The sequence below is a fragment of the Sorghum bicolor genome, chromosome 3, assembly GCF_000003195.3.
Source record: "Sorghum bicolor cultivar BTx623 chromosome 3, Sorghum_bicolor_NCBIv3, whole genome shotgun sequence".
NCBI classification, from domain to species: Eukaryota; Viridiplantae; Streptophyta; class Magnoliopsida; order Poales; family Poaceae; genus Sorghum; species Sorghum bicolor.
The window spans coordinates 5,776,554-5,796,197 of NC_012872.2; the positions used below are offsets into that span (position 1 = coordinate 5,776,554).

General features: G+C 48.3%; 2 protein-coding genes and 1 long non-coding RNA gene across 4 annotated transcripts; 1 reads left to right on the forward strand and 2 right to left on the reverse strand.

Moving 5' to 3' along the window:
- On the forward strand, window positions 273-7,454 carry LOC110434054. The gene is made up of 2 exons (XR_002451513.1): window positions 273-675; window positions 7,056-7,454. It is a non-coding gene; the product is annotated as an uncharacterized LOC110434054 (long non-coding RNA).
- On the reverse strand, window positions 7,798-11,188 carry LOC8059142 (probable LRR receptor-like serine/threonine-protein kinase At3g47570). Its single transcript, XM_002457290.2, has 2 exons — window positions 8,381-11,188; window positions 7,798-8,289 (listed from the first exon to the last, which is right to left on the reverse strand). The coding sequence occupies exons 1-2, from the start codon at window positions 11,166-11,168 to the stop codon at window positions 7,889-7,891; spliced, it is 3,189 nt and encodes a 1,062-aa protein (XP_002457335.2). The 5' UTR covers window positions 11,169-11,188; the 3' UTR covers window positions 7,798-7,888.
- Window positions 17,753-19,422, reverse strand: LOC8059216 (hydroxycinnamoyltransferase 4). Of its 2 annotated transcripts, XM_021456175.1 has the most exons (3): window positions 18,970-19,422; window positions 18,688-18,857; window positions 17,753-18,582 (listed from the first exon to the last, which is right to left on the reverse strand). In XM_021456175.1, the coding sequence occupies exons 1-3, from the start codon at window positions 19,402-19,404 to the stop codon at window positions 17,931-17,933; spliced, it is 1,257 nt and encodes a 418-aa protein (XP_021311850.1). In that variant the 5' UTR covers window positions 19,405-19,422; the 3' UTR covers window positions 17,753-17,930. The 2 variants fall into 2 exon arrangements, with proteins under 2 accessions (XP_021311850.1, XP_002457336.1); XM_002457291.2 differs by having other exon boundaries at window positions 17,753-18,857.

Genomic DNA, 19,644 nt, shown 5'->3' on the forward strand with positions numbered 1-19,644 from the left:
AACACCAAAGCGCAAAGTGAAAAGTTGGATGCTGGCCGGTTAGAGAACATGTTTGGTTGCCCAGCCAAGTGAGACAAACACCAAAGCGCAAAGTGAAAAGTTGGATGCCGAGACAGACAGAGTGTGTTTGGTAGGCTGGCTATCTCCGAACCAGGCCTGATGGGGCTCAAATGGGCCCTGTTTGGTCGCCAGTTTTCTCTCCTAAACCAGGGCACCAAAGACCTCCGTACATGGGATAGCCGGGCTCTCCCAGAAAACGATGGAGGTGGCGTCCGTTTTTCGGGGGCCTGGCTTGGGCCAGCCTCCCCGCATGCCGCGCAGGTGGGCTCAATTGTCTATCGTCCCCAGCGTCGTCCTCCACCTCGCCGTGCTTCATGCCGCCAGCCTCACTGGACGGGCCACCATCGACCACCGTTGCTAGCTCACTTACTTCCATGGCTTCGAGCGCAGATTCGCTGAGCACATCTTCATTGAGTACGCTCTACTTCCATGGCCAGATTCATTCTAGGGAAGGGGATCCACTTCTTTGAAGGAGGATACCCTGCTCTGCCACCTCCAGATCTTCTTCCTACCTCTATGGCTCCATGCTCGTGACTCTGCTGTGGCTGCTTCTTCTTGTAGCTGCATCCACGCAATCCCATTAAACGCCAACGATGAAGACCGATCTAGTTGAAGGTGAGTAGCTTCTTTTTGGTTCTTCACAAGAAATTAACTAAAGGCTTTCAGACTTGCTTGCATGTCTCCTCATTAGTCATTCCCTTGTGTATGTGATGCACAAAGGACATGTAGTTCATCTCTGTTTTTACTCTGTTTTACCTTCTCATGCTCTGCACTGCCGTGGTGCCACCCTGCTATGTCGTGCCCGTTATGGTGCCGCCCTACTTTGCAGTGTTCGCCGTGCTGCTGCTCACCCAGGACACCTACCACACGTTTGATGAAATATGCATGGTGCCGCCCTGCTCTGCTGTGCTCGCCATGCTCACCCCTAGTCGTGGAAGATGACCGGCCGAGGTGCCCACCACATGTTTGAGAAAATGTCTCAAAGGCGTGAAAACTCATCATAACCAGGCTAAGTAGCACACTCACAGGCCCGGTCCTGTCAATTTATGGGCCTGGAGCGAGGCCAGAAAGATGGGTCTTTTCATTACAATTATAATAACATATGCATAAAAATTCTATCCATACTACAAAAATCTATCCATATATGTTCCCCCTCCCCAGCAGCTCCAACAATTTTGCAAATAGGTTTGACATTCTTGTTTTTTGCTTTAACTCTTAAAATCTCATATTCAACAGTTTGGCAATTGAGCTTAGCATTTATAGCAAGTTAGCAAATTCTCCTCCTTTCTTGGCATTTATGCGCGCCTGGAATAGGCTTGGCATACTGCATGTGTGTGCTTTTATAGCAAGCAGACAACCTGATGCTTCTTCGTTGATCTCTAGAACCAACATAATTTTTTTTTACCAAGTCAAAATTACCAAACATTTGGAGGTGTTGTTTTTGTTCCCTCCCTATAACATTTTGGGAGTTGGCAAATAACAACATTTGCCAAACAAAATTTGCAAAACTGTTGGAGTTACTAATGCGTTTTTTTCTTGGCAACATGAGGACATCGGAAAATTAGAAGTTAGTAAGTACTAGATTGAATTCAACGTTATTAAAACAAAAATGGGTGTTAGGAAATTACAATTTTTTTTGTGGCAAAAGTTACCAAGTTGAGAATAGGCAAATTAAACATTATTGATTAAACAATCAGCAAATTAAACGAGACGGCTCAAACAGTTGTAGTGTCGTACTCCCTTAGCTGGGAATGGAGTTACCGAGCTAGCGAAGTAGCCATGCACAACCGATTGGTGACGGCCACACGCGACGCACGAGAACGACATTGGACGCGAGGCGCAGCGATGAAGACACCAAGGAGAGTAGCCGTGTGCATCCTACCTTGTTTAGTTCCAAAATTTTTTACAAAATAGGTACTGTAGCACTTTCGTTTGTTTGTGACAAATATTGTCCAATTATGTACTAACTAGGCTCAAAAGATTCATCTCATCAATTCCGACCAAACTATGCAATTAGTTTTTATTTTCGTCTATATTTAATACTCCATGCATGCGTCTAAAGATTCGATGTGACGGGAAATCTGAAAAATTTTGCAAAATTTTTTGGGAACTAAACAAGGCCTGAGATTGGGCCCCTTGGCCTCGAGGGCCCAGTGCCCAAGCACAGCTCGAACCCTCCAGGGCCGGGCCTGCACACTCAACCAAACAAACAGATCTTGTCTTACTAGAGACAGATTTAGACTAACCTAACTTAATTTTGCTAGTCAGACTTAACCCGAGAGCTGCATCACGCGGGCTGGCTGAGAAGAAATGGAGCTTCACCGCATTTCTGGAGAGCCTGGCTGCGGGCGCTCTTTTGCATGAGCTGAGCCTGAGCCTGAGCCTGGCCCGTAGCTCTATCCAGGAAACCAATCACCTCGTAGCTGCAGCAGACGGGCCTAGTAGGCGGCACCACTAGTCACGCCCCTAGTGGAGTTTGCATCCAATTAGGCCTTGTTTAGTTCTAATTTTTTTTTTAAGATTCTCTATCATATCAAATCTTTATACGCATGCATGAAGTATTAAATATAGACGAAAATAAAAACTAATTGCACAGTTTATCTGTAATTTGCAAAATGAATTTTTTGAGTCTAGTTACTCCGTAATTGGATAATAATTGTCATATAAAAATAAAAGTGCTACAAACCAAAAATTTTCGCGAAGCCTTAGAATGAATAATAATGGAGTAGCTGCAGGCGAGCCGCTCGTTTTGGTACGTTGCTACTTGCCACAGTTCTCTGGCGACCTGGAGTCTCACGTAGCTAGGCCTGTTTGCTTGCTTGGGCCAGAGCAGACAGCAGCTCGGCACGAGGAGTTGTGAATACCAAATGGGCCGGCCTTCCTAATGAACCTGGGCCTTTCATCCATGAGGCCCTCACCCGTCATCCGGGCGTCTTGTTACCACTTACCAGGCGCCCTCAGCACCCTGCCGCTGCCACCTTCGCCCACCACCGCCCCCCGCCGCCTCTTGAGCTCCACAAGACCATCACCGACGTCAACGAGATGATTGCGCAGGATGCCGCCCGCCTCGCCTCGCCTCCATCACATCCCGCAAGAGCGAGATCCAGACCGGCCTCCGCTTTGTCTCGTCCTAATCAGGGAAGCTTGTCACCTCCCCTTATTGGCCTCGTACTAGTACAGTAATTGCTACTGTCGTTACTTGTGGCTTGGTAGCGGTAGTAGAAGCAGCTCCAATGAAATGGGAGGGAGGGGTACGCGCACGCTGATGGTTTATGTGTGTTTCGGTTGCGGCAGGGATCGTCAGTGCCCCCCCCCCCCCTTCTGGTTTTGGAGCAATGTCTCTTTGTCGATATAGGATACTAGAGGTCTCTGTACGCTTACATTATCTTGTATGATTGGATTGCGCATTGTTGCCAATTGATTATTACTACACGAGGATACGTATGATCAATTTCCGAAACAGAATGTTTTTTTAAGAAAGGACGGCAAAAGCTTTGCCGTGGATTTTATTAGACGATAAAAAGAAAAACAAAGCCTGTACAGAGAAAAAACAACCTGAAGATTTACCAGGTGAAAAGACTACCCCTCCACAACTACAAAGAAACCAGAAACAACTCCCTGAAAAAAACAAAGAAATAACAGCGGTACACAGTCGCTGCTAGAACTCCTAATCCGATTGAAACCACGGTCAATCCGATTGAGTCCTCTGGTCTTGTGATACCATCGTAAACCATACTGTGTGATATCATCCTTACATAAGGAAGCCACTTGTATTGGTTGTAGACTGTGCTGTTGGAAGTTCCACCAGAAGTAGATTAGGATCCGAAACAGAATGTTGTAATAGCTATTTGCTAATTGCATTGCTTGGTTGGAACTCTGAATTTTCTTGCAGTTATACACTACTTTGGTTTTTGGGAATGCGAAGCTCGTCCTGTCTCTTTGCATCGGAGGCGGTTTTTTGCCCTTAAGGCCACATGCTCTCACTCTCTCACCCATTGGATTCGCTTTGAGAAGTGTGAAAACACATATCTCAAAGCAGTTTCGCATTGAGATGTGTGCTTGCACACTTCTCAAAGCGAATCCAATGGGTAGGAGAGTGAGGGCACATGCCCTCAAGGGCAAAATAAACTTTACCGATTCTGCACTTATTATAGTTACTCTGCCAACCTTATCACTGTCTCTGCATTTGTTGATTCTGCAAATTGCAACGGGTTCTTTATTTTTCTGTTGATTCTTGTGCTGATCTGCCTGGAGAGGGCAATTGCTTATTTGTTGCAGTCGCACGGCTTTCGCAATGCGAGAAGTAAGTCTGGGCATCATTTGCGTTCTGAATCTTCAGAATGTGTATGAAGCTGTTTTACAGTGCCATTCAGTATTTTACTGTGCCACAAATTTTGACATCTGCTGTATAACTTGCTTGTCATTTTATAATTTCCAACATTATCCTACTGCCATGTTTGTTCGTTGCTGGTCTGAATGTCTGCTGCATGGAGGTTTCCCGTACAATGTCCGTAGGGTGCCACTAGCGCATGGCTATCAATAATAAAGAAATTATGATGTTTTCTGAATTTCTAGATTTTGCGTGCACCCTAATTGCCATATAAACATAGTCAGTTTGAGCTGTGGGCCTGTGGCCTGCTTCTTTATTGATTAAATTTCAGTAGCTCGAGACGCTTCAGCTTGTCACCGATCTCAGAGGGCACGTTGCCGCGGAGCCTGTTGAACCTGATGAGCATGATCGTTAGGCTGGTGCAAGAGCTCAAGTTGGCCGGGAGCAAGCCAGAGAAAGGCATTGTGGCTCAAGTCGAGGGTATGGAGGTGGTGCAGACGACCGAGGCTTGCTGGAATGTCCCCGCTGAATTCATTGGAGCTCAGGTTAAGAGTCCTCAAGGATGATAGGTTACCAATGGCAGGCGAGAGGACGCCGGTGAGCCGATACGACGAGAGGCTCAACGCCACCACACGGCGGCGTGTGCCCCGCCGGCACCTCACCCCCTCCCAGCTGCAGTACCCACCGGTGGTGCTGCTGCTACGGTTCCACGAAGCAAGCGGATCGCCGCCGTACCCGCCGCCGCTGGTCGCCGCGGCCTTGAAGGCCAGCAGCGCGGCCTCCTCGTCCTCGCCTTCTGCAGCCACCAGCGTCGAGACCGGCATCAACATGGAGGCGAAGAGCAGCAGCAAGCACACCGAGGACATAGCCGTGCATAATGCTTTGGTACACATTTGGGGGGGGGGGGGTAGATATTGATCGGTGGATGCAGAGGACGATGCAGATGAAGAGGGGCAAGCCGCTGGGAGGAGCCGTAGCACAGACCAGAGGAACTTCCAGGCTAGGCAGAGGCGGTGACAAAGTTGTGGTGGAAAAGCCACCGGGAGAGGGCGATGCAGAGGACGCAAAGACGTCGAAATCAACAGGCCTCTCTCCGTAGACAAACTTGTTCACAAAACGTTGCCCATCCCCAGATGGGGTGGGCGGCTCCACGGGAACCACAGAGGAGCAAGAGGGGATCATGAAAGCCGGCTCGAAGGCAGTGGTGGGAGGGAAAGCAGGTGAAGACAGAGGTGCCGACAACAGAGGCAGAGGAGGCGCCGGGATGGCAGAGTCGGCAGGTGGAGAGGTGGCGGCAAGGAGAGAGCCAGCGCGGTGCACAGAGGGGGAATGCAGTGAGCGCGGTGAGAGCTAGCGGCGTGTGCAGGCACGGAAGAGGCGGCTGAGCGGCATCTTGCACTCCGGACTGCGGTGTCCGTAACCACGACAACGTCGACATCGGACGGGGTCACGACAGTCTTGCACGAGATGGTCGGGGGTGAGACAGCGAAAGCAACCCTTGGAGGGCGACAGAGGTTTAAGAATTTTGCACACGGGTGTAGCGGGCGCAGGCAAGGTAAGAGCGGCTTGAAGAAAAGAGCGTGCCGGTAGTTGGGCAGTGAAGGCGTCCTGCCTCGAAACGACAGGCACGCCTGCCGCAGACCGGGAGACAAGACGGGGCGCCGCGCGGCGTGCAGGCGGTAGGCCAGCAGAGGAGGGATATGGAAGCTCGGGAACATTCAAAAGATACGAAGGCACAGTTCCCAGCCGAATCCCTCGCAGTCCAGAGCACGCCAGGGTGGGGGGGGGGGGGGGCAGAGTAAGGGTTAACCGAAGTAAAAGCGTTAGGTGGAAGGGTACTCGCAGCAGCAACACCCACGACGTCCGAGCGAAGGGGAAGACGCCAGGCGACCGCATGCGCCGCCGCAAAGGAATGGTGAACGAAGCTCAACGGAGTTGAGGCGTAGGACTCCGTGGATTACCAGAAAGTTGGCGATGTTCTGACTCGCGACAAAGAACTTGAACACACCGTCGGCGGCACGGAACACTCTAAGGCGACCCGGACAAGGGAGCAACAAGCGATGCAACGCGTTCTGAACGAAAAAGCCATTAAAACGAGTTTCGCGGGAAGGGGGAGTTACCCATACCGGCGCCACGGCCGGCGAAGGAGCGAGCAGGTTTGGGACCACCATATCGTGGTAATCAGCAAGCAGCAGGTTCTGAAAGTCGATGTGGGAGGCGGCAGGCAGCACGGCGGCGCGGCGCTGACGAGCGGCGGCACCGGGAGCACCAGGTCGTCGAGGAACGAGCAGCTCCGGTTGACCAGGGGCGACGAGGGTAGGAGGCAGGGGAGGCTGGGAAGGTGGGGGTGGCAGGGATGACTGAGGGGACAAAGGTGGAGGTGGCGGTGCGGCGCCGCCACCCCCTCCAGCGTCGCCCTCGCTCTCGCTCTCGTGAGGGACGAGAAGCTCTCATCTGCGTGCACCCTGATTGCCATATAACATAGTCAGTTTGAGCTGTAGCCTGATTCTTTATTGATTAAATTTCAGTGGAAACTTCATCGTTCTTTTGTTTTGGGTGATTATTCTGAACCTGTATTCGTTTGAAATGCATGACTAATTTTACAAGCCAAGTATTTTTCATATTTTGATCCATGACTAATATGAGGATGCACTTTAATGAACAGGCAGAGCACCCAACCATTTTCCTCAAAATAATGTGAGGATATGGAGTAAGTGTATATGGATGATATGCCCACTTCTGTAGAAGTTCAAGCATTTATATCTTATAAGAAGGTAAATTTGCATGGCATTTTACTTTTATATTTACACTATTATAGATCCAAAAGAGAGAGACTTCAAACCAGACTGCATATATACGGCTTCAGTTGTTTTAGTCAACAACATATCCAAAATTTCTAGTCTACCTTTAGGGATTATTGCTCTAGCAAATGTCTGCAACTGGTGTTTTCTCAAGGTAATAGGAACCGCAAGGTATGAATGTTTGATGTCGTTCATCTCTTTGAGCAGGTTATGGCAAGCCTGAAAACAGAAATTCGTAGAAAGAAATAAATTTATTGGTTCTACTCTTCAGTCTTCACAATGATATTCTTTGACTCCACATGTAGCCATAATATTGTTGAAACAGCATTGTTGAAGGTTCTTTCACCAAATGGAACCATTGAGCTTCATGTAAACATACCAAGCAATATCACGTGATCCAGTAGTTGAGATCTCAGAACAGCCCCCCATTGTCTAGAAAATTTCCAAAGATAGAGTTAACCGATTTAGAGTTCAACTACACCATTGAGAAAACTACAGGAGAAAAAGTTTCTATTATCTGATTTATGTACTGATTGTCGTATTTCACATAACAATCCATTTGCATAAAATCTGATGTAAATGCAGATTTTTAAAGACAGGATAATAGATTGAAGCCACCTTCAATTATTTTATTTAGGTTATCACCTGCAAACATATTGCCCATTTTCAGCTCTACTTATTCACTGTTGTTTGAAAATTACTGTGAAAGCGTTCCTGCTTCATCTTCCACCACAAGAGCTCTAGCAAATTTGAGGAATGAATCTCTGATAGCATGCATCTCATTGACCGCATCTTGTATCAGTGTCCTCTCCCTAGGTTGTTTTCGTGAGCAGGATAACCCAAGAGAAATGACATGGACCAAACATTTCTCAATTATGTTTCTTGTATTGCTGTCATAGGTGCCGGTGTGCAGCCACATTGTCGTATCAGCTATCTCCCAGATTTTATCTGGAAGAGCATCCTCAGAAAACTTATGTAGATCCATTGAACCTCTAAACATATCATCTGTTGGGCTCTTCCCTGTGAAAATCTCAAGCAGCAATATGCCAAGGCTATAAACATCACCAAAAGTTGTGACTGAAGAACCTTCACCGTACTCTATTATTATGCAAAAGAAAAATGAAGCGGTTATGCCATATTTATAGAAGGATTTAGAATAAAGAAAAAAAATCGAAAACATAGAATTTACCAGGAGCAACATAGCCAATGGACCCTCTTATGCCAATTGTGGTACTAGAATTTTGCGGAATTATACTTTCGCTTGCTGAAATGATTCTAGATATGCCAAAATCTCCAACTCGGGCGCTCATGTCTTCTGCAAGAAGGATGTTGCTTGGTTTGAGATCGCAGTGGATGATTGGTGGCTGGCAGTGATTATGAAGATAATCCAGAGCATCCATGATATCGACAGCGATATCGAGCCTTTGTCCAAGGCTGAGAGTATTCTCCAAAGTGGGCATGCCAGATTCTATATGGAGCCAACGATTCAAGCCACCATTTGGCATGAACTCAAAAACCAATGCCTTGAAATCCCGACCTTGTTCATTGATGCTTGAGCAGCATGTGATGATCTTCATGAGGCAGCGGTGGCGCACCCTTCTCAGTGCCTCACATTCAGCTACAAAACTTTTATTAGAACCCGGTTGTTCAAGGTTAAAAACCTTTACAGCTACAACAGTTCCCTCAGCTTGAAAAGCACATTTGTAGACTGTCCCAAAGCTGCCCTTACCAAGCAAATTGGCTTCTGAGAATCCATTTGTTCCATTTGATAATGCATGAAAAGAAACCCTTTCATACTGTTCCTCATCCATTGGTGGTCCAAATGCGCCCTTCTGCCTTCGTGTTTGCTTCCTGTAGATCAAGCGAACGAGTGCAACAACAACAGCTAATAATAAGAGTGCAAAGGTTGTTGCTAGTGCTATTCTAAGATACTTCAGTTTCCGTCTTCTCTTCTTTTTCGCAGAATCTGTCTTGCATGGAACTAAATTAAGCTGAGGTATTCCTCCACAAAGCTGGTTATTTCCAGTGATCGACAGGTTAGCAAAATTTCTGAAAATCCCTTCTTTTGGCACTTCCCCTTGCAGATTGTTGAAGGACAAATCCAACTTGAACAATGATGTCAAATTCTGTAGAACTGTAGGGATTGGTCCTGACAAATTGTTGTGCGCCAGACACAATTGTTCCAGGCCGCTGATACTTCCTAAGGCACCGGGAATAGTACCAGACAACCTATTCATTGACAGGTTGAGTGTAGTTAGACCCTTGTTGAGGTATTGAGGTATGCTTCCGTTAAAGAAGTTATTGCCCAACCAAAGGTCTTGCAGCACAACGCAGTTCCCAATACTTTCAGGTATCTCGCCAGACAACTGGTTTCCAGATAGAAATAGTTGGTTAAGGTTCTGTAAGCTACCGATCTGGGAGGGAAGAGGTCCTGATAGTGAATTGGATGACAAGTCTAAGTAAATCAAAGAAAGTTGAAAAATCTCTCTTGGAATTGAACCGTTCAGGTGGTTCATTGCGAAATCAAGGGCTTGTAAACTCTTCAACTTCCCAATGCTTGTTGGAATTGGCCCCTCTAGATTGGCACTATGGGCATAAACGAAAGCTAACTTTGAGAGATTTCCAATAGATGAAGGTATTTGACCGGACAAGTTACTATTGTACAGAGAAACCCCACTCAAGTTTCCTAGCTTGCCGATGCTATCTGGAATTACTCCGGATATGGAGGCATCATTAGCACCAAGGAATTCAAGGCCCACCAGATTGCCGATGGTCGAGGGGATGCTTCCCCAAATCCCAGTAGCGCCAAAGTGGAGGAGCTGCAGGTTTGTAGAGAGATTCACTATTGAGCTTGGTAGCAGTCCAGTCAAATCGGCGTTGTTGTTGATTTGTAATTGTTGGAGCTGGCTGCAGTTTGACAAAGAAGTGATAAATTCCCACCCCTCCCAGTCGTTAGCTTGTAGCATGTTTTTGTACAAGTATAGCTTTTGCAGAGCCCGTAGTCTCCCAATCGTGCGAGGCACATATCCACTAAGCATATTGTCCGCGAGGTGGAGTTCCTGAAGTGATGTGAGGTTGGAGAGTGAAGTAGGGATGGTCCCAGTGAACCGGTTTGTAAAAAGACCAAGTCCTCGCATGCTGGGGAACATGTTGCCAATATCGGTGGGAATGCTACCGCTGAGCATGTTGGACTGAATCTGCAAAATTTCCAAGGAAGACAAATTGTAAAGGGATATAGGGGTCTCGCCAGAGAGGTTGTTGAAGGCAAGCGCAAGACCCCTAAGGTCCTTGAGGACTCCAAGGCCCTTGGGGATAGTACCCTCGAGCAGGTTGAACGCGAGATCAAGAAGACTCAATGATGTCAAGTTGGCCAGCGACGCTGGAATCCTTCCAGTGAAGCTGTTGTTCTGCAGGCTGAGCTCCTTGAGGTGCTTGAGCTTGTCACCGAGCTCAGAGGGTATGTTCCCGCTGAGGTTGTTAAAATCAAGGACCAACGTTATTAGACTGGTGCAAGAGCTCAAGTTGGTGGGGAGTGAGCCAGAGAAGGCATTGCGACTCAAGTCGAGGGTATGGAGATGGCGTAGACGACCGAGGCTCCCGGGGATGTTCCCACTGAATCCATTAGAGTCCAGGTCCAGAACCCTCAAAGATGATAGGTTACCAATGGCAGGCGAGAGGACGCCGGTGAGCCCATGGGACGGGAGGCTCAACGCCACCACTCGGGGGCGTGTGCCCCGGCACCTCACCCCCTCCCAGCTGCAGTACCCACCGCCACCGGTGGTGCTGCGGTTCCACGAAGCTAGCGGGTCGTCGCCGTAACCGCCGCCGCTGGTCGCCGCGGCCTTGAAGGCCAGCAGCGCGGCCTCCTCGTCCTCGCCTTCTGCAGCCACCAGCGTCGAGACCAGCATCAACATGGAGGCGGAGAGCAGCAGCAGGGACACCCACGACATTGCCGCGCATAATGCTTTGGTACACATTTTTTGGGGTGTGTGTGGGGGGGGGGGGGGGGGATAGATACTGATCGGTGGATGTACGTGTGTGTGTGTGTGTGCAAGCACATGCAGCCTGCTGATGCCGTATTTTATAATTAATTAATAGTAACAGCGGCTTCATCATTGCCGGCGGCGCCATGACATGTAGTACGTGTGTGGTTGCGCGCTACGTCATCGTTCGTGGTTGACTCCAAGTCAATACCGAGTTGATCAACACTTGCTACGTCATCGTTCGTCGTTGACTCCAAGTCAATACTGAGTTGATCAACACTTGCTACGTCATCGTTCGTCGTTGACTCCAAGTCAATACCGAGTTGTTCAACACCTGCCAAGCGCGGAGCCATGGCTCTGTACGTGGCCTCCGTGCCATAGGTGTCAAGCTCCAGGGCCCAGGCCTGGGATTTTTTTCCTTTTTAGAATCGTTCTGTTTTCAGTCTACCCGCTCTCGTGCTAGCTGCAGCCATTCACTATCGAATACCGTTGACCGCAGTCGTCCTCGGTGGCACCTGCTTGCGTGGAAATTTCTTGCCTGATACTGATTGGTGACCATACAACTTTCTTTTTGTTAATTTACTATTCTTTCCGTCCCAAATTATAAGATGTTTGACTTTTTAACCCTAAATTTGACCACTCATCTTATTTAAAATATTTTGTACAAACATAGTTAAATTTAAGTCATTTTTGTAGAACGTTTATTAATAAACCAAGCCACGACAAAAGAAGTGATATTTTGCACAAATTTTTGAATAAGACAAATGGTCAAATTTGGTGTAAAAAAAGTCAAACATCTTATAATTTGAGATGGATTGAGTACTATATACTGACATCTTGTATGGTGTTTGTTGATTGATGATCACGTGTTCATGGGCTAAAATTTAGCGCTCCACAATGAGAACCACCAACCACCATGTAGACAGAGCTCCCTTTGTAGAATTATTGCGAAAGATAAAAACCAGTATCACTCCATTTCAAATTGCAGGTCATTATAGTTTCTTAGATACACAGTTTCTATGTGTATTTATTTATTATTATACATTATTATTTTTGGATATTTAACAAAAACTATGAGTGTCCCTTCCCCTTTGGCGCTCCCTCAACGGGTGACTCGGGTGGGCGATCCACCGGCGCGGCCAAGGGACTCTCCTCCTGGCTCTTCTCTAGCTGTTGTCGCTGCCCCTCCAACTCGCGATGGCGGCGGCCCACACCAGCCTCAAAAATAAGGGCAGCCATCGCAACCTCTCCTCCCACACCCTTCCCTCCTATTCGTCTTTGTTTCGGGCCATACATTGTTAGCGTTTGACTTTGTTTTTCTTAGACATTGCTGAGTTCATGCTCTCAGTCTCAGATTCTCAGCACTTGCCTCCCCTTACTGCAGTCAATGGCTAGCAGTTCAATCTTCCTACAGTATGTCATTTTCTTACTTTTGATATCTGAATGTTCGTGGGAAGTACATTTCCAAGAGTACCCCATATCCCTTCCATATCTATGTTTTATTGGGAAAAAGAGAAAACTCATCTCCAAGAGTACCCCCATATTCCTTCCCTATCCATTGGCAATTGACAAATAGATTAGCATCGTGCGTAAAAATACACGTAGCCTTTGTCATGCGCTTCGATCTTCCTGGCACCCTCTTCAATAGGTAGAAGGGTGTGGGAAAACCAACTAGATGTTTTCTGAATTTCTACATCTTGTACTGCTCTGACCCTGATTGCCATATACACATACTAGTAAGTTTGAGCTGGTCTGCTTGGTTGAATTTCTATGAAAAAAATTAGTTATTATTTTGTTCCAGATGGGTAGATGGTTATTCTGAACCAGTTGTCTTGTCAAATGTATATGTTGAAATTTTCAAGCCAGCCATTTATCATATTTTGATACATGATTGAAATGAGGATGTGGAGTAAAGTTAAAGAATAATGATATATATCCACTGCTGTTGAGGTCCAAACATTTATTGATATCTTAAGAAGGTCAATTTGTACTAGCGGTAAGTTAAGAAAATCACCGTTGTAAATATATTTGTACAAGATAAATGGGCCCCATGGGTCATTTAGTTTGGATTTTAGCATTTGATGATCATCATGGACTAGCATAATTTGCTAGTGTTTTTGGATATAGTTCAAAGGTGTAAAAGTGGATTTGGACTTAGGCAATGATGTGATCCGGATGATCAACACCTCAAAGCAAGACACCCAAAACCTACAAGACATGGAAGAGTCCAAGGTACAAGATGGAGCCAAGCTGGGCGTCAAGATCACAAAGAAACGAGTTGAAGAAAGGGTTTCGAGAGCATCGTACTGAGGCGTCAGCCCATACGCTAGTCCAAACCCTAGCCAAGGCGTTTGCGGCAGCATCAACTGAGCGAGGAGAAGGCATCAGACTAAACATTGCAATTGTTTAATGTAGTAGGGGCGTCGAACCAAGCTATAGTACAAGCATCGAACCAAAGTGCCAACATCTAATGGCAAGCAGAGCGGTTCCAGAGAGGAGAAAAGGGCGCCAGACTAAGCGCTACTCAGGGTGCACCCAAATGGTCGACAACGACTAATTCTGACATGCTCCACCACTATACATCACGCTTCACTACTGTCCTCCGTGATTTCAATGTGTATCACTGCTCGTCCTTGATCGCCCGACCACCAAGTCCTCGCACACCTATCTTGACTTGGTCAACCGCTATCTCGACTTTGGTCATCGCTGTCAACACCATCTTCATGTGTACACTTGCTTGTTGACGTCGCCAAGTGCTAGCCGTTCACTATCCATCCACCATCCTTCACCGTACCACTCCTAGTCCATCCACATAAACTCCCTTGACCATCACCATTAATATTGCAGTCAACTATCTCACCGGTCAATATTCTGCACATCACAAGACAAGAGATATGTTGCACACACCAATACTCACGTCATGGTTAGTCTCAACACTAAACCAAAGCTCGGATATCTCACGACAATCACTGCTTGTCACTCATCTGTACACAGACATATATGCACCATGTATTTGTTGAATATAATGTGAGCTTTTAGTCCATATTCTATTTGATGATTAATTCAAAGGCCCATAATGAATGCTATAATAAAAACGGTTCAATATCGTATTGATTATTGACTATGTGTTAACTTAACTTCAATAGGTGGCCTTTGATAGCTCCTATGAAGAAGTTGAGGAAGGGAAAAGGGTGCCCCGCGCGCGCGCCGCCGCCGCCGAGCCGTGGCGTGGCGCCAGCGTGCATGTCGTGTCTGTCTTGTCTTGTCGAGACGAGACGTGACACACGAGGTCGAGTCGAGACGTGACACACGCGTGGTGAATAAGGAAAGGGAGGAAAATCGGGATCTGACTGGGTCTGACCGTTGTCTCGTTAATGCAATTAATTGCGATTGATTGCTATTAACTCAGACGTTTCCTCCTGAGCCTATATATTCCATACCTGCGAGACTCTTTTCCTGTGTGAGACACAATCAGTCATTCCTTTCCTTCTCCACTCGTGTTGCTCTCTGTTCATCCCCATCCCGAACCTCTACGCGCACAGAGATCAGGAGAGCAGGCCTCCGGAACCCGATGCAGGACGCCCTGCATCGAGACACCTGCTCGGGATGCGGACAATCAGGTTTTTGGGAAGCGTCTTCCACGACTGCTCGCCGGCGAGATCGTCTTCTTCCACTCCTGCGGATCGGGATCGTCTTCTTCCCGGGAATGTTCGGGACTACGACTACTTCGTCTTCTTCCTGGTGGACATTCGCGGGACTGCACTGCGAACAACTACCTGCATCGACTGAGGTCCACTACTTCAAGCAACACACTATGTTGACTAGTGTGAATGGAGCCGCCGGTGCCTTCGGCACTGGTCCCTCCTCGGAGTATAATCCTAATCGATTGTCTTTTATTTTCAGTATGTCTACAGTAATATTTACAATGTTTATCTGTAATCTGAGTAGTGATAAAATTGCACACGTACACATTTATGTCACCACAATATTATATATAATTTTTTAGATTAAAAGCAAGAAGATACAAACGATCACGGCGGTGTGTGGAAGCTGGCTACAGCCAGGCCGCACATCCGCACCATCGCCGTGCGCGCAGCGCGCTCCACCACCCGACAGGATCCAGCTAATTCCCTTGGCGCTTGCGTCTCCGGTCTCATCCAATTAAGCTAGCAATTAATTCTGCTAATTAGTCGCTGGTATATGCGAGGGCTACGTCCCGTCAGTGGCACCTTCATCTTCGCGGCAGCACAATCACCTGGGCCTTGTTTAGTTCACCTGAATTTCAAAAACTTTTCGAGATTCTCTATCACATCAAATCTAGTTCACCTGAATTTCAAAATTTTTTCAAGATTCTCTATCACATCAAATCTTGTGGCACATGCATGAAATACTAAATATAGACGAAAACAAAAACTAATTGCACAGTTTATCAGTAATTTGCGAGACGAATCTTTTGAGCCTAGTTAGTCTATAATTGGACAATAATTGTTAAATACAAACGAAAATGCTACAGTGTCAAAATCCAAAATCTTTTCACAAACAAGACACTCTGGCAGTTGAATGACGATGGCCACAATGACTCTAGGCCAACCTGCATGTCTGCATGGAGGCGGCGGCGCGTTTCTGTGCGTGGATGGGGACAGTGCAGCCCATCACGTGGATGCCCCTGGCGGCGATGCAGCTCGCGTCCTTGCCCACGGCGACCTTTGCCATTGACAAGGTCCTCGGCGTGCGGATAGCAGGCCCGGCTGGCGGCGGTTGCGCAGCCCTCGGCGGGCAGATGGTGCCCTTCGGCAGTGTCATCTTGCTCCCGACGCCGATTTTCCACGGGGATCCATGAGGCACCTGGGTGGCGGATGGCCCAGCCAGTGTGTATATCTCCTTGGCTCCAACGGCGCCAGCGTGCTCCCTTCCTTAGCGGATGGCGCACCTTGGTAGCACCACGGCCCGACGTACGTGTCATCCTTGGGCGGCTTCACGGAGTGCCTCGGCCATAGGAGGCATTGCGACGTTGTCCCTGTCCGCTGTCGGATCTAGGACCAGACGGACCTCCTGTTGCCGTTCAGCGTGTGAGCGCCACCTCCGAGCTCCAGCTATGTGCGATGGCGGCCCACTCGTGTGAGCGCCCGCGTGCAAAGAGCGACACCAGCCTCGTCGCCTGTTTGTGATCGCTCAGATTCATGCAGATGTAGAAATTCGCTCCGATCCATGCTATTCTTTAGGTAAACATTTCTTGCCGTCATGCAGAGACGATTTAGTTCGCCGGACCTGCTATCCGCACGCCGTGGACCTTGTCAATGGCAAAGGTCGCCGTGGGCAAGGACGCGAGCCGCATCGCCGCCAGGGGCATCCACGTGACGGGCTGCACTGTCCCCATCCACGCACAGAAAACGCGCCGCCGCCTCCATGCAGACATGCTTGGCCTGGAGTCACTGGCCATCGTCACCAACTGCCACAGGTGATTCTGCTGCCGCGAAGATGAAGGTGTCACCGACGGGACGTAGCCCTCCGCGTATATTATGCGGATGCAAAAGGAAACCAGCGACTAATTAGCAAAATTAATTGCTAACTTAATTGGATGGGACCAGAGACGCAAGCGCCAAGGGGATTAGCTGGATCCTGTCGGGTGGTGGAGCGCGCTGCACGCACGGCGATGGTGCGGATGTGCGGCCTGGCTGTAGCCAGCTTCCACACCGCCGTCCCCACAACGCTGGGTCTCACGCCGTCGGGCACCGCACCACCCGGGCCTCGCTCGTGCCTCGCTGTCGCCGCCGGTCGTCGGGCCTTGCGCCGACCGATCCTTGAGCTCGCACCTCGCGTCGCCGGGCTCCGCGTCTCCAGGCCTCATACCAATGGAAGAAGCCCTCGGTGTGGTCATCGCGTCTCTCCTGGCCCGCTGCCGACGACCTTGCCGATCAGTTGCCCGAAGTGAGGATCGAAACAGAAAAAAATGGAAAAATGAGACACGAAGTAATATGCACGTCGCAGAGATGCACGGCCTTGCCGTCCGTGCAGGGATGGTCACGCCGCCGCTATCGCAGCAGGGAGGATCAGAGCCACGCGGTCGCATCCAGGAGGCATACTGTATCCACACCGCCGCTGCCGGCCAAACAAAATGAGCAAGAAATGGGTTCTGGGTTTGTTTATAGATGTAAAATTTGGACCTGCAATTTTTATGGTTCTTGATAGACTTGAAGTTACTGCCTTGAGTGCGCGCTGTGGATTGGTTCTTGATTGACGCTGATGAATAATTATTATCTAATAATAAAAACGCATGAATAAAGCAAATGCACTGTTTTTTTTCTCGCCGGAGCCATGAACATTATTATTCATCACCCAGGTTTTAGAATAGTGTATATATATATATATATATATATATATATATATATATATATATATATATATATATATATATATATATATATATATCTGTGTGTGTGTGTGTGGTGGGGGGGGGGGGGCAAACCATTTGTCAATTGTAGATGATCAAGGGACAGAAGTGTCAAAATTATACAGGTAAGCATCACCTTTTAAAGAGTAGTATAGCACTAATGGTTGAGCAAATATAAAATCATCACTAGCATGTCAAACCATACAACGTTTTTTATTTCCCTTAAATGACAGAATCGTACACAATTACAGGTCTTACATATAGTGTGGTGATATGATATGATATACAACCAAACCAGTAGACCATCCAACCTTATTTGTATCCGACCTTTTATTCTTACAAAACCTCAATCGTCAAGGTGTACCTTATCGAGACAGGTAATCATCGTATGAAGTACCTTTCCTAGTAGCAAAAGCTGCTAGAGCTAGCTTTGCATAAAGTAGTTGCTCCATCTCCTTTATATTTACAGCCTCCATGCACATGTGCAAACGGACGCCACCGTTGCCAGCACCATCGTCATCGTTCATCAAGTTCACAAATCCCCCGCATTGGCTCTCCGCCAGTGACATCAACTCTGGCTTCCCCCACCCAAAATCTGCATCGTATTGTGGTCTGCCCAACCAGCTGAAAATATGCAGGACCGTCTGCGACAAGGTGCCCCTTGGAGGTCGGCTATCCATCTCGGCCATCTCAAAGTAATCGATAGCGGAGCGCACTAGCTCGTCATCCATCTGATCGATGGCGCCTCTGATGCGGCCAGCGACGGATCCCAACACCTCCGTGGCAATATCTTGCCCTGTGCTGGTGATGCCTAGATAAAATACCGCATTGCCGATGTAGCTGCTTGGGAGGGGCGGCCTCATCCTTTGTCGGAGGTCAGCCGGGAACGTGAGACGTGCTTCAGAATCAGGTGAGAGCCGACGTGCAATGCACGTGCACTGCCACACGAGAGCACTCACGGCACAGAAGGTGCTCGTGCCGCCACCGCAAAGGTACTTTAAGGAGGCGACCTGGTCCCTGGAAATAGTAAAGACTTTAATGGCAAGAGGTCCTGACAGGTCGAAGAAGGTGTGCTTAGGGTAGAACGTCAAGAGTGCATCGGGGTGGACTGTGGGCGGAGACCGTGCACGGAGTAGGTCACGGTCATGGCATGGGAGCTCCAAAGTAGCTCGGTCGCCATGCTTGGAGAAGGCCGACCATGTCTGAAAGAAGTGGAACGCACTTAAGGCGTCAACAGCGGCATGGTGGAGAGCTGTCCCTAACACCACCCCACCACACTTCAAGAATGTCACCTGCCATCATAAGTCCGAAATTATCTACTGCGATCCATTTTGTTGTTAAATGTTGAGAAAGGGACTTATATTAACAGTATGGAACTAAGGAGAGAAAGCAGTAGACGTGGACCTGTACGGCCAAAATGATGGACAATGGCTCAATGAGTGGAACAAACAGCCTCCTAAGCTCTGGCGACGGCTTGAATTTCTTTACGTCATTGGCAGTGAAATCATCAGCTCGAGCGACAACAAAGAGTGCACCTTCGCCATTACAGCTGATCTCTATCCTGCCGTCGGCGTCGTTGACGCCGAGGCGGCCGGCGAGGGGGTAGAAGGCCACCAAGGCTCTGGCCATAGCCTCCTTGAGCCTAGCCACGTCGAAGAAATGATCAGCCGCAGCAGCATCGTTGGAGCTGCTATACAGATAGATCGTCGGAGTGTGGCCTTGGTTGGCCAGCCAGAGGTCCAAGGAGGACAGCCAGAGCCCCTTCCTCGGTGCCGGCTCGCTGGGCGTTACAAACGACGACTCTATCACCTGCACCTCGAAACCCATCGCTGATTTCATTTCTCTTCTTGTTTGACACACGCACGCACGCACCGAGATTAAATAGGCCGCTGCAGCAGAATGCGCGCGGCGAGGAGGAAATGAGCGGAGTCGCCGAATTGGTGGTGCCGACGCAGCCACATCGGTGGATTTGGTGATGCCGACGCAACGACAGTGGCTCTCTGTCTCTGGTAGGTGGCATGCCTACTGGCGTGCAGTACTCTTCACGAGTATTTTACTGTTCCTGATCGCATATCACGT

Bases quoted from the DNA above. Each gene is read 5' to 3' on its own strand.
- LOC8059142 (XM_002457290.2), bottom strand. From the start codon at position 11,168: ATGTGTACCAAAGCATTATGCGCGGCAATGTCGTGGGTGTCCCTGCTG. The intron at 8,290-8,380 runs GTAAATTCTATG...GCATAATAATAG, and splicing joins CATTGGCTATGTTGCTCCTG to AGTACGGTGAAGGTTCTTCA.
- LOC8059216 (XM_002457291.2), bottom strand. From the start codon at position 19,404: ATGAAATCAGCGATGGGTTTCGAGGTGCAGGTGATAGAGTCGTCGTTT. The intron at 18,858-18,969 runs GTCCACGTCTAC...TTATGATGGCAG, and splicing joins CCATCATTTTGGCCGTACAG to GTGACATTCTTGAAGTGTGG.